Here is a 14,039-nt window from a genome sequence, read left to right on the forward strand (position 1 = left end):
ATGTAGTAAAAAGATCTGGTCAATAGCTTGAGTTAGAATATAATTATACAGACAGACTGTGAGAGAGGAAGGGAAAAACAGCTAGAAATAAGTCTGTGCATTTAGAAACTTGATTCAAGCACATGATTTTCCACTACTTTCATGCATAGCCATGCAGTTGCCATCTATCTCACAATAATTTTGTATTTCTATTCCTCATACAGAAAATACTCTTTATTTCTCTACCACTTAAGACCACTATAATAATATATTGAAGATTGTAAGGTCTTTGATATCCCATAAGAAAGAAAGAGAAGACAGATCAAATGCATAGATAAAAGGCGGGACAAAATTTCTACTGAAGTTGAAGTAAGCGCAGTCTTGCTTTTGGATATGGGCATCAAAGAAACTCAAATGTGATATTTAAGATGAAAGAATTGCACAGTCTTCATTAGTTAACAACTAATAAACAAATCAACATTGATTATATCACTCAATATCAGAAAATATATATTAAGATGACAACATATACCCACTGGAGTTGAAAGTATACAAAACAACATTCAGTAAAAAACACCTCAGTACTGGTAAGAAAAAGAGGCCCTCTGGATCAATTTCTTGACAAAAAGTATAAATACTAACCTAAGAAAATAAATGAATGCTAAACATTTTTTTGAGTATACATACTAAAAGCTGACAGATGGTATACTTGAATTTGACACATTTACTAAGCACTGCATATTGTAAAAATATTCAATTCTAGGAACAGAAACATGACTGACTTTTTCAAAGACTACATTATGTAGAATAAGAGCTCCTACTTATTGGGCAAGAACTTTTTCTTTGTTACAACGGACTTACTAAGGTCAATTACTAAGGTCAATTTCTTTAAGGAGAATTAAAGAACTATACAAAGAGTACAAAAACCTGCTACGGAAAGCTGTATATGTCAATAAGGAGGTTTACTTGTTGGTGTTAGATTTGAGAAATACTTCAGTAAAAGAACAGATGATAAAAAATAAAAGATCACAGTTACTTGAACCTATGCAAATGTCAAATTATGAAATATAGATGAAAGAAAACAAGTGATATAAATATGTTTTTGTATCTAACATAAAAAAATAACTTCATATAGGGACAGCTAAAGAATCAGACCACTTACAGGTCTGTGGCTACAACAGAAAATAGCTTCTCTGCCTAACAGAAGGGCCACAGTCATGCTGATTAGACAAAAGTACTGAGATGATTGTCTAGATTTATTGGCCATAAACCCCATAAACCTGTAGATACAATACATAAAGATGAAAATTTAGCTGCTTAAGGAATGGATAAGTAAAGAAGAAAAATTGCTTCAATTCCACATTCACATTGCCAAAGTCACCAACAGACAACAGTGCCAAGATGAGGCCACAACAGAATCACCCAGAAATGCATCCCAGTAGAACTGTTAGAAAATCTGCTGAAACAGCTTTGAAGAGCATTCAAAAACTCAGTACTTGCTACATATGAAGTAAGAAGTTCTTAATTTTTTATCTGAAGAAAATAGGTGTAAAAGTGTTTGAATAATACCAAGTAGGATGTTTTATAAGTTTTGGAAGTGCTATTCTGAATAGCTGAAAATGTTCATAGTAACCACATTGCTTTCCACAACCCCTTGTGGAAAAAGACTACCCAGGCTTTCTGTTCAGTACAAATTCTGTATTACCTTCTTTTCTGTATTATTTCCAAGTGCTTCACAAATGTTACAGACAAATGTTTGAAAAGGAAAATAAATGCCTAGGGCTCACTGGTTAAACACTTTGCAACAGTGTTTAAAGCAAAGGTTAACCACTCCGTACCAAACCTGGGTCTCACCAATTCAGTGTACTAATAATGCAAAGACAAAACTGTATCCTTAGGTGGAAAAAAATATAAGAAAAGTCACAAGTCACTAAGGTGCTCGAGTGAGTCACGAGAAGGGCAACAAAGCTGGTGAGAGGTCTGGAGAACAAGTCTTATGAGGAGCAGCTGAGGGAACTGGGGTTGTTCAGCCTGGAGAAGAGAAGGCTCAGGGGTGACTTTATCACACTCTATAGGTAGACTAGTATAGACTGTAGCAAGGTGGGGATTGGTCTATTCTCCCATGTGTCTGGTGACAGGATGAGGGGGAATGGGCTAAAGTTGCGCCAGGGGAGGTTTAGAGTGGATATTAGGAAGAACTTTACTGAAAACGTTGTTAGGCATTGGAATAGGCTGCCTGGGAAAGTGGTTGAGTCACCATCCCTGGAGGTCTTTAAAAGACATTTAGATGTCGAACTTAGTGGTTTAGTGGAGGACTGGTTAGTGTTAGGTCAGAGGTTGGACTCGGTGATCTTGGATGTCTCTTCCAAACTAGATGATTCTGTGATTATGTGAAAAGGATAATATTTAAGGAAAATTCTCCTTTGCCTCTAACATTTTTCTAGATTTCTGAAATAATTAATATTATAAACTATTTTGAAAATTAGAATCATGTTGTAAAACTGCAGCTTTATATTAAAAATCTTTTTTTTTTCTCTAGTACTATTTCTGAATTCACATCTAAATATCTAAATTTGTTAAAGTTTTAAAGTTTCTTCCCAGGTGCTTCTGAAAAGATAGATTCTTTGTCAGGGAAGTGTGGTTCCTCTGTAAATAGTATTTAACAGTGCAACACCATAATGACCTTTATTGGTGAGCTCACAATACAGCAAGAGAAGCTGTGGAAGTAAAAAATAATTATTTGTACTTATACTACATTGCACTGTCCTAGTAAACTTCCTTCAGAAGTCTGTGTTCAGGTAATTGTGGAAGACACACAGAGAGAGGCTCTTGGAGGGAGGTGGTGTGGTACTGATGGCAAGTGGAACAAAGAGTCCATAACATAAAGAAAGTAGAAGAAATTGGCTTGTGCAGCCAAGCAAATTGACATCTTAAAAAAGATATGACGAACATCTTTATGCTGCAGTGGCAGGTACTCCTGGTGGGAACAAACAAACAAGCAAAAAGCTAAAAAAGTATTTCAAAGCCAACAAGTAATATTGGTGCAAGAAAACAAAGACATAAACTGACCATGAATAATTATAAGTCAGAAATCTTAATAATTTGGATTCTGAGACAGGGCTTCCATAGGAATGTCCATATAGAAAATAACTAGATAAAATAAACAATGAAAGTCTTTGAAGATCCATTAATAAAGGAAAACAAATTCGAATATTTATGCTATGAGTTAGAAACATGTTGCTTACAATCCTAATGTGAGACAATACTACATGACTTAGAAAGCCCCTTAGCTCCAATGTTTATACACAGTCAACACAAATGTAATTCTCATGTCCTCATTGAAAGCAGTTGTTAGAAAACCCTGCAATAGTTCTTCCTCCCTCCCCCTTTCCCCCCCACCACCGCAATATTTGAATACTTAAAACTATGTCCTCTATTTCTATTGTTTTTTGTTTGTTTGTTTGTTTTTACAGCAAGACTAAACAGAGTAGCAATAATATGGTAATATGATACTTTCAGCATACAAGGATTTCTAAAACAGGAAGTTCAGTAATTGTCTTTTGGGTATTGTAGAAAATAAAATAAAAAAAAATAAAATAAAATAAAATAAAATAAAATAAAATAAAATAAAATAAAATAAAATAAAATAAAATAAAATAAAATAAAATAAAGTAAAATAAAATAAAATAAAATTAAAGTAAAATAAGGATGTGATAAAAAGATAATATGGAATATGAGAATCCTGTAAGATCTTATATACACTCATTTGCTCTATGAAATAAATCCTTTTTAGCTTGACATTTAAAATAAACATATTACTCCATTACCTTCTGATACGCATGGTACTGAAATACTCTGGATGTAAGCCTACAGTTCATAGAAGTTAATGGTGTCTGTAGCACAGAGCAAAGCAAATTCCCTTGAAAAGACAACATTTACGTAGCCAATCATGATTGTAATTGTAACAAGAAAATTCATCATCCTAAATGCTACAGTGAAATTCGTTCTTATTCACAAGACCAGAAGTCCTAATACATTTATTATGAACAGCAATGTAGTGCCTGATTGTTGCACACTTGTATGGACACATTAAAAATTCATAACTCAAAGAAGCTGCTTGTAGCAGTTTGAAGTGCTGAGGACTAGAAACCTGAGTAAATAAAAAACTCAAACAAAATAAACAAACAAATAAAAAATATTGTTCCAGCTCAAAAGCTTAAAGAAAAGGTTATAACGAGTCATTTCACTGATTTCAAACCAACTCTTATCCCAAAGGATAAGACTGACACATTCAGAGTCACATATACGACTGGTTAATTGTTCAGAAAACAAGTGTATTACAAATTGGCTAATAATTTTTGTCACAGAATTTAACTTGAAAGCAATGAGACCATTTTTCTTCAAAAGCAAAGAGACCATTTCATCACTCTGAAGAGAAATGGAAAAAAAAAATAAAACAAATAAAATAAAATTAAAATAAAATAAAATAAAATAAAATAATAAAATAAAATAAATAAAACAAAACAAAACAACAAAACCAAACAATACAAAATAAAACAAAACAAGTAAAATAAAATAAAATAAAAGCAGGTGAGCAAGCCCTTACAAATATTTTTCACCTGTCCCAGATGGCTGGGAGGCTTAAATATGCAAGTCCAAGACAGGACTTGGACATTAGGTGCCAAAACGACTTGACAATATCTTATCTAACTTCTTTCAAACTGCAGTTGAATTCAGTACACCCATAATACTGATTTTTCATCAGTCCTAAAATATGGACCTTCCCCAGTCAGGGTGAATTTCAGTGAGGGTGAATTTTGCTTGTTTTTTGTTTGGTTGGTTGGTTTTTGTTTGATTGGTTTTTTGCTGTCCATGATGATGTTATTATTGTAATATTCTGACTTTCTACAGTTACTTGTACCAGTACAATGTTAAAGTAAAAGTACTATTGTTCTGCTTAGACAGTTTTATGCCCCACTTTTCAGTGCATAAGAGTATAAAGTTTGTTGTTTTGTTTTTTTTTTTTTACTTTTCCATTATCAGGCAGTTGAACAGAAAGCATTACTGACTGAGCTTTATATTAATGAGGCTAAATAAAAACACAGATGGTTTCTATTAAATGATGGAACTGCAAGTAATGATGTGCTATCTTAAGCCACTGTCCTGCAAAATCAGGGACTGGGATAAACAAAAATCTGATTATTCAAGCTGAGTAACACAGCCCAAATAAATGTCCTCTCTCTGTCTGAATCCTTGTCTACACTAAAAAAAAAAATGAACCATGAAGAATTGTTTTCAAGAATAAGTCCCATTGAAGTAGTATTCGAAACAGAAAGACTGGACTAGACAAAACAGTGATTCAACATAATTTCAGAAAATGCTCTTGATACTAACTTTTTAGGAGAAATGAGGATAACAGATGGAATACAAGGACACAGAAATGTGAAATGAAATTTGTGCTATAGGCCTTACAATGATCCTGAAAGTGATGAAACAAGAGCAAGGGACATTTAACATGTGATTCATTTTGTGTTGTCTTTCCCTAGCCAATCTGATTTTTATTCAGAATGAACCAAGGAACAACCTGAAAATATTGTAGTCTGAGATGTTCTTTCTATCATATCTGAGACTTTTAAACTTTCACATATACAAAATATTGGAAACTTTATTTTACTTCCAAATTACATGTTGTTATTACTGGTATTTACCTAGAATAACATAAAAGAAAAAGACAAGTACTTCCCTTACATTAAAAATATTCAAGCAAGATTCCATACATACAGCTTTATTCAAACATGTTTTGCTTAACCCTAAGACTTATAAAAATGAAAACATAAATAGAATCTTTTCTCTATTTCTGTCTCTATTTCTCTTATTTAGAGGGTTTGTTTTGTTTTTGTGTGGAGTTCTGGAATTATTTGTCATTGAAGTCATTTGTTCTGCTAGATTTCATCTTTCAGAGTGCTGAAAGTGCTTTGAGAAAAATAAGTACTGTTCTATTTAAACAGAATAGAGCTTATGACAAGACAGTGATGCTTGTCCCAAGATGCCTGAGATCCCAACCTGTTGAGAGACTTGTGAAATTCCAATGGTGTTTTGCTTTGGTTGATGAAGCTCAATCTTTGCACAGTCTAGGACTCTGACAATTTAAACTCCAAGAGGTCAAAGAAATTATGAAACAGAAAAGGCTTAGTAAATGCAAAATAATGCTCTATTCCTTAGAATTCTTCTATATAATTTATTTTTTAGGACTTAATGCTAACTAGTTTTAAAAAGCCCCAGGTGACAGGGCTCTTTCCTTATGCACAGACTAATAGGTCTTCATTGGAACATTTGTCCAGTTACACTAATTGATCTTTTTCTTTTAATTTCATCTAGTTAGCTGTTTTTGTACACCCTGAAGACATAGTAAATAATTTCTTTTTCTGTTTCTCTGTGTACCAGTCAAATAGTAATAAATGGTTGCAGCTTCAATTTAGTCAAATTTACTGACTTATTTTTTAAATTGTCATACTTACACACACAACCACACTCAACATTGTCATTTCTTTTTATCAACAAGCAAAAGCCTTGGTCAAGATACCACTGGCAAAGGTAGCAGTTGAGGAACTTTTCAGCAGTGTGTCAGGACCACTCCAGTGGAGACCATCAAAGACTGATGGTACTAAACAGACACCTCTATTGTTTTCACTACCAGGATGGAGAAAGCTTCCTACACAAGACTGCAGTTAGATGGAGTTTGTTGTTGTACTCAGTGAGATGGAGGCAACAAACTGCATCTGCCTGAGCATCAGCTGCTCTAGACAGAAAAGTTCCAGAATTCTTTTTTTTTTTTTTTTGGTCATATTATTGAATATTTTTTTTTAAAGAGAGGTTAGCTGAAAATTTTCTTCTGATTTTTTCTATGCAAATAGTTTAATTTCAGAAGTAGTCACTACCAAAATGGATCCAGATGGTTTAAGTGATAATATCTGGATCCAATGCCTCTCTGCTACCCTGTTACACATTTTTGAAAGCTGTCACTCTTTGATGAGTTGACAGTCATCCTTTTCACTGCAAACCTTTGGACAGTGGATCTCAAAATGTCAGGCCTAATCCATTCCACCTAATAAACAGCTGGTCAAGCAATTCATCTAGAAAGATAGCTTCATCCTATTATTGGTGATTAAGGAGGCATAAATGCTGCTTTGCACTTGTAAAATTAATCATATCCTCATTCTGGCAAATATTCATAGAAGCCTTTTACCATTTACATAGCTTTCAAGCTATCAGGAAGAAGAAAGGAGGAAGAGGAAGTGCTGAGGAGGAAGAAGAAAGGAAGTGGAAGGAAGGGAGGAAAAAGGGAGGAAGGGATAAAATAATAATAATAAAAGAGATAGCTATTGCATCTGAAGTTGGGAATAATTGATACTGCTACAGTAATATAGATATAAAAAAAAAAAATTGATCTCAGTGTAGAAAACCACCTTACTTCAGGAGAAAAGGAATGCTGATAAAACATGGTGCATTAAGTTGTTTTTCACCTGGGAGTTTTTTTAGTTGGAAGAAACTTTATGTGCTGCTATGAACATCTTTTCACTCATAATGCTTATCTCTTTGAAACAAGGGCATGAAATCTAAAGCAAAGAATTTGGGGGGAAGATGGTGAGGAAAATGACAAACACCCACTGACAAATGTGTGGAAAAAATACAATTTCATCTATTGTCTTTGCATTTACAATAGATATTTCTATTCAGATATATATCTGGCTATCACATCATTCTCTAAAGAAATTCTGTGTTTTGTTGCTCTTTAAATCTTCTAAATATGTTTTCCTTCTGGAATACAGTATATTTTACTAAAAAGAACATTGAACTACTCTGTGTAATTTTATAAGAATTTTTCTTGTGTCAGAGAAGGCCACAGAAAGGAACACTCAAGTAGTCCTGGTATCTTCTATAGTGCTAGTGGAATAATTTAGAAAGCAGAATGTTGAGCCAGTTAATTTTAGTAGATATTCTAAAAAATATTCCACCTAACACAACAGTTGAAACAATAGTGACATAATTGACAAAATTACATAATAATTATAGTGCTCTGGAGTAGGCTATATTAAGGTATGACTCATCACTCAAAACAAGAAAGTACAGAACTACGTCAAATACAGCAGTGCAGTGCAATATATTGTAGCTTCAGCCAAAAATGAAAACTAAGATCAGCAATCTTTTGTTAATAAGTGGAGGAAAAAAAGAACTGAAAATTTGCCTAAGAATATTACCTTACTTTAATGAATTGAGTTTAAAAATTGACAAAAAGGGAATAATTGTACAATCTTAGACAAAACTGTATTGAAATTTTCTTCCTTGAATTAGCCTTACTAGTTATGCAAAAGATATATACCTTATACCATTTTCCTATCTATGAATACTTTCTTTGATATTAAATATAGTCCTCATTAATATTAATTACAATGGCACAATTATACATCATTAACAAAGTTACTACACTAAGATTTTTCTATTAAAAAGTATGATGTTTTGTACTCACCAGGTGTAAAATTATATCGAGCAGAAAACCCCATAGATTCCAGCTCACCATCAGCAAAAAATTTAATCCACAGAAATCTGCCACTGGATTTTATCATAGGTGGATTTTGCTGTCCACAGAAACGTCCAATGATTGGGGAAAAGCCAAAAGGTCCATCTCGTACTTCAATGTGGTCAAATTTACACTCCCAAGAAGGTTCTATGGAATATTTTTCATCAAAGTGTAGTTCAATGCATTGTCTAGGGGCAGCTAGAAATTAAAAGAAAATGAAATAATTTACTGAACCAAAATCCTTAAAATCTGAAACAAAATTAAGAGTATCAAATATATATTTTTATGAATCTTAACATATGCATCAACTTTTTCCTTAAAAAAATATATTCTGTTTTTGAAAATTAGTACAATTTTTTTTTTTTTTTTTTTTTTTTTTTAGATTTTGCATCATATGCTTACTCATCTGTTCTTCTTTTAGAAGTGCTTATGACAGTAGTTTTTAGTGAAACTAAAAGAGATATGTATGATGTAAAACAACATACAGCTTTGGAAGAATTGGTTCAAGCACAAAATCTTTCAAAGGATCTTATGTATGTGGAAAAGCACATACATACATTGTTTTGAGGGGAAAAGTTAATCAGAATACTTTTTAACCTAATGAAATAAAGTCTGGTGGGAACTGTGCTATAGGACTAAGCACTCTGTTCTTATATGTACAGCAGTCAGTGACTAGCTTGAGTATAATCATCTCATTTATAACCTAGGAAGAGTGAAGTGAAATTTCATTTAAGAATGAGAATGAAGCAAAATTAACTAAGAGTAAAGAATACTCTTAAAAAAAAAAAAAACTTCAAGAAACTTATAATAGTCACCTCAGAAAACAACAACAACAACAATAATAATTAATATCACTCATAGCTTAGTATCAGTATTCATAGGCTAGTAGCAGTCACAATGACCTCAAAAACAAGATTTGCCGGTCATTCTGTGTAAAAAGCAAAACTCTTATTGTTTGAACTACAGCATTTTGTTAAAAGGATAAAATCATAGTTTTGTCTAGAAATTTTAAGATGCAGAATCCCTGGGGTATGTACTCCTGCATTGAATCCTGTCCATAGCTAAAAATATAGTATGTGTACAGATCTTGGTGTAATATCCTTTTTTCTTCTAATAATGTTTTCTGCTAAGACAAAGGTTTGTTGTGTCACTGCATCCTCCACCTCTCATGGGATCATGTTCTACACCTTCCAAATATTAGAAGAGACTGAAATTGCTATGAGCTTTGCCCAAGTTATCAGTTTTTTCACATTAAAATATACAAGATCAAACTCCAAGCTTAACATGGCAACTACTGCCACTCTGGCAGCCAAATATCCTTTTATTTCTTACTTCAGGAACAGTGAGAAAATGATCAACATGGCCTGAAAATATAAATTTTTAAATGGTTGAAAATGAATCTTTTGGGATGAGTTCCTTAGCCACATAAGAATTGAGAACAATTAAAATGAACAAAACAAGTGGATACAAGGTAAACCTTATACTCTTACATAAGATCTGATACATCCCTCTTGCAACTATCTTATATAAATTGACAGGCTCATTTTATAAGATTCTGAAGAGTTAACTCTGAAATTAATTACACAGGTTGCTTGAAAAGAAAAAATATTTTTAATAGTTTTACTTCTAATTTTAATATGTTTGTATGATTTCTATTTATTGAAATATTTAACATAGAAAAAAAACAAACAATCAAACTCCTTACCTACTGTTATAAAATTGAACAAGTTCACAATTAGGAAAGTACTTACTACTGGCCCACTGTTATTTACATGACATTGTAGGTAATTGAGTTATATATATTTCTCTGTAATACTTTCATCCTGTGATCTTTGTGTCCATACAAGTTTAATAGAAAAATAAAAACTTAAAACTTTATATGGAATTATATGAAAGTCAGAATTCTCTGGAAATAAAACTATTTTGAAAGTGAAAGAAAAATAAAGTCAGACAATAAAGTTTGTAAAGACAATTTATGCTACCTTGGGTGAGGTTTAAATACAGAAATACATCTTTTAGATTATAGTAATAGTCTGAATAACTGGAAGATATCACTAATTATTTTTTTCAGATGTTTCTACTCTTGGTGTCATATATTTACAATAAATATTATTTTAAACTTAACTAAAAAATACTAGGGGAGAAGAAAGCAATCATCACCTTTCAGTCTGTGATCACATTTTTTATGCCCCTATTCATGTAAAGAGATTTGTTGAGAGCTATTCATCATTCATCTAGGGACTGTAGAATTAAGTATCAGAAACTCCAACAGAGTAACACTTTGGGTAAACTTGAGAATTCTTATTAAGACTTGTAAGATTTATATACTCACTATACAAAATACAATGTTACTATCCTACATAAAGATTTATTTAAATTTGTTAATGTTGCAAACTAGATATGAATATTAATTCCACTAGTGTTGTTAGTGTCAAACAGCATCTTAACACAGCATATAACTCCTCTGCTTTCCATGGCAACAAGAAGATACCTGCTTCGAAAATGACCTTTCCCATTGTTCTTGTGTATATGCCATTAACATAACACATTTGTCCTCATTAAACTATCAGTGTTAGGTCTCACTATTCCATTTTATACTAAGGCTTACCAGGGCAATCCTAGCTAAAGCAAGCAAGTTAAATACTTAGCAAGCCTTGCTTGAACCCAAAACTCAACATATGGTAAGAATGGGCGTAAGGCCCCCTCTGAGTTATACATATCATACAGATTTTGTTGTTGTTGTTGTTGAAAAGGACACTTAAAGTCCATTATAATCTCACTATAATATAAAAGAAGTTCTTGTAAAAGGACTTGTAAATAGGTAAATGAAACTCAGTTGTACAAACTTAAGCATAAAATCAACTGACTCAGTAGAAGTATGGCCTGGTAAAGACTACACAATTTTTGTAGTATCCATACAGAACTCTGAATCTCACATTGCAAACTAGTTTTAGGATCAACTTGTTGCCATAGCATACTCTCTTCTATTTTTATTTATTTTTCAACAAAGTCAAGATAAGGCTTATTCTAGTCAAGCTCAGTTCTTGTTAAAGGATCACAGAAAATCACATCCGTTCAAGGAAAATTTGAGGAAGTTTTACTTTTCGCCAGGTCTCCCATGGATTCAGGCTGCAACACTGGAACAATGGAGTATTGATAGTTCATCAGCACTGCTTCTCCACTGCTAAATAAAAAGGCTGGGGGCTGAGCCACTGACTGTCCTTATTCCTTCAACCATTAAAAACACCTCCTGGCATGATTTTGTCCCATGCCAGTCAGAACTGCCAAAAACTGTCTTAGGCATGATGTAGTGGTACTCATTGGTCAAGGACTATTCACAACTAGTTTGGATATGTAGTATTCACTAGGAAGGTGAAAGGATGTTGGATTGTGCCAATCAGTCTTAGGCCTGACTTAAGTTTTATTATTAGCACAGGTACAGCCCATGTCCCAGCCTGCTCTGCACACTAGCCCAAATGGTTCTAGGTTCTTTCTCGTAACTCATCTGGGGAATGTAATATTTTGTGTTTCTGTATCTTCAGTGACTGTGGTCATTACAGAGTATTGGGCAAAGATAGGATGGAATACTGTGCAAGCATCCATGCTACCTTTCCACTATGTGCTTTCAAATACACTTCCATGCTTCATCTTAGAGTAAAAAATTAAATGTTTTGGTTGCAATAATCTACCTAAGTGATTCAGATCCTCCTGAAAATGACAGTAAGGGAAGAAAACATGATTAAGATTCCAACTTTAGCTGCCATTTAGCCAAAAAGGTGTCTTTTTAGAGTTATACTCTGACTTTTACAAAGGGTTTCTTTGCTATAAGTGAGTTGAAGCAAGCAGGCATTGTATGAACCCATCTCATGCCACCGTTTTGCCTTCCACAACAAAGTGTGTACAATTTTAAAACTTACGGAAATAAAGCAATAAAAAGTACAGAATGATGACTAAGAATAATGTATAACTACAAAAAATAAAATAAAATAAAATAAAATAAAATAAAATAAAATAAAATAAAATAAAATAAAATAAAATAAAATAAAATAAAATAAAATAAAATAAAATAAAATAATAAAATAAAATATAAAATAAAATAAAATAATAAAAGAGTAAACAACCAGCAGCCATCACAACAGTAAAAAGAGAATATATATCTCTTCCACACTGGAGCAGTATCTGGACATCTAATCAGAAAAGAAGGGATAAAGTGGTAACTTCTGACATCCTCATTAACAGGTAAATCATATTCACATCTTCAAAAGTTTTTTGGTGGTTACAATGTCAGAAAAAAAGATGTTATAAAGTCCAAATTAAATATGTTGAAGCTATCTCATAAAGTGATTGTACTTCAAATATTAAAATTTTCCATATTTAGCTTCTAATTATCTTTCTTCAAAGATGCTTAATACCATGGAAAGACTTCTTAATGCTTACATGTCTTGTCATCTTCTTCATCTAATTATCTTACACAAGTGCTATCTTGAGATTTTATATTCAATGAAAATAAAAGACATTAGGTTCCAACTTGCAGAAGAACATTTTCAGCAACAAACATGCAATTAAGGTTTTAGTTCTGATCAGCCTCTAGGTCTGCATAACTGACAGCTGAAGTTAAGCAAAAATATCTGTTTCAATTTATGCAACTGCATGGAAATGAGACACTGAACTCAACCCCTGCCCACATCTATCTGGGCTGTACAGAACTGATAGTCCTTGATATTTCTGGTTGTTTGGCTATTATTGGCAAGTAAATCACTTATAACCTCCTTTTAAAAGAAGATTCTTTCCTCATTTTAATGAACACTATTTGGACACAAAAATCACCATGAAATACCAGAGGACTTTGACATGAGATTTTTCATACAGTGAAATGTCTAGAAATAAGGTGTTTAATGATCTTAAGTCAAAAATATGGAAGACCTTCAAGAGAGCTAACTTTAAAAATCCAAAAGTATATACAGTGAACGATTTACTTTATATCTCCATAAATCAATTCAAGTCTATACCTATAAATAAGCTCTTAGCTATTAAAATAAATAAATAAATAATAAAAACATATAAGATTCCAGATTTTCAAACCAGTTCTTAAAATATATTCTGTAAACTACGTCTATCCCACTCCCCACATATTTTTAGCACCAACAAAAACTGTTCCTACAGAAACTCCTGTGCATATATCTCTTTGAAGCACACATGCCAAATTTTCTGCAGTCTGGCAAAGGCTGCTGCTGCTGCTGCTGCAGTTGTTCTGAGCAGCTGTGAATTTTGCCAGGTAAGAGTCATGAATATGCAAAACAAGGGTAAAATTGGGGCCAACAGGGAACATAATGTGTACACTCAGCTATTTCCTACATTCTCTATATGCCCAATAAGACTGAACCAAAATAAATAAATAAATAAATAGATAAATAAATAAATGAATGAATAAATAAATAAATAAATAAATAATGCATTTTGAAAGGCAGATGGGACTCACCAG

General features: G+C 32.6%; 1 protein-coding gene across 12 annotated transcripts in view; it reads right to left on the bottom strand.

The window, feature by feature from the left end:
• Positions 1–14,039, bottom strand: part of NETO1 (neuropilin and tolloid like 1) — a 77,153-nt gene that overhangs the window by 54,028 nt on the left and 9,086 nt on the right. For all 12 annotated transcript variants that reach the window (XR_011807606.1, XR_005263686.2, XR_005263684.2 and 9 more), the window contains exon 4: positions 8,507–8,755. Coding sequence is in view for 8 of the 12 variants with exons in the window: in XM_038175332.2 (XP_038031260.1) it covers positions 8,507–8,755 (249 nt within the window). In the remaining 4 variants the exon portion in view is untranslated. The remainder of the gene's footprint in view (positions 1–8,506; positions 8,756–14,039) is intronic.

This window comes from Anas platyrhynchos, chromosome 2, assembly GCF_047663525.1.
Source record: "Anas platyrhynchos isolate ZD024472 breed Pekin duck chromosome 2, IASCAAS_PekinDuck_T2T, whole genome shotgun sequence".
NCBI classification, from domain to species: domain Eukaryota; kingdom Metazoa; phylum Chordata; class Aves; order Anseriformes; family Anatidae; genus Anas; species Anas platyrhynchos.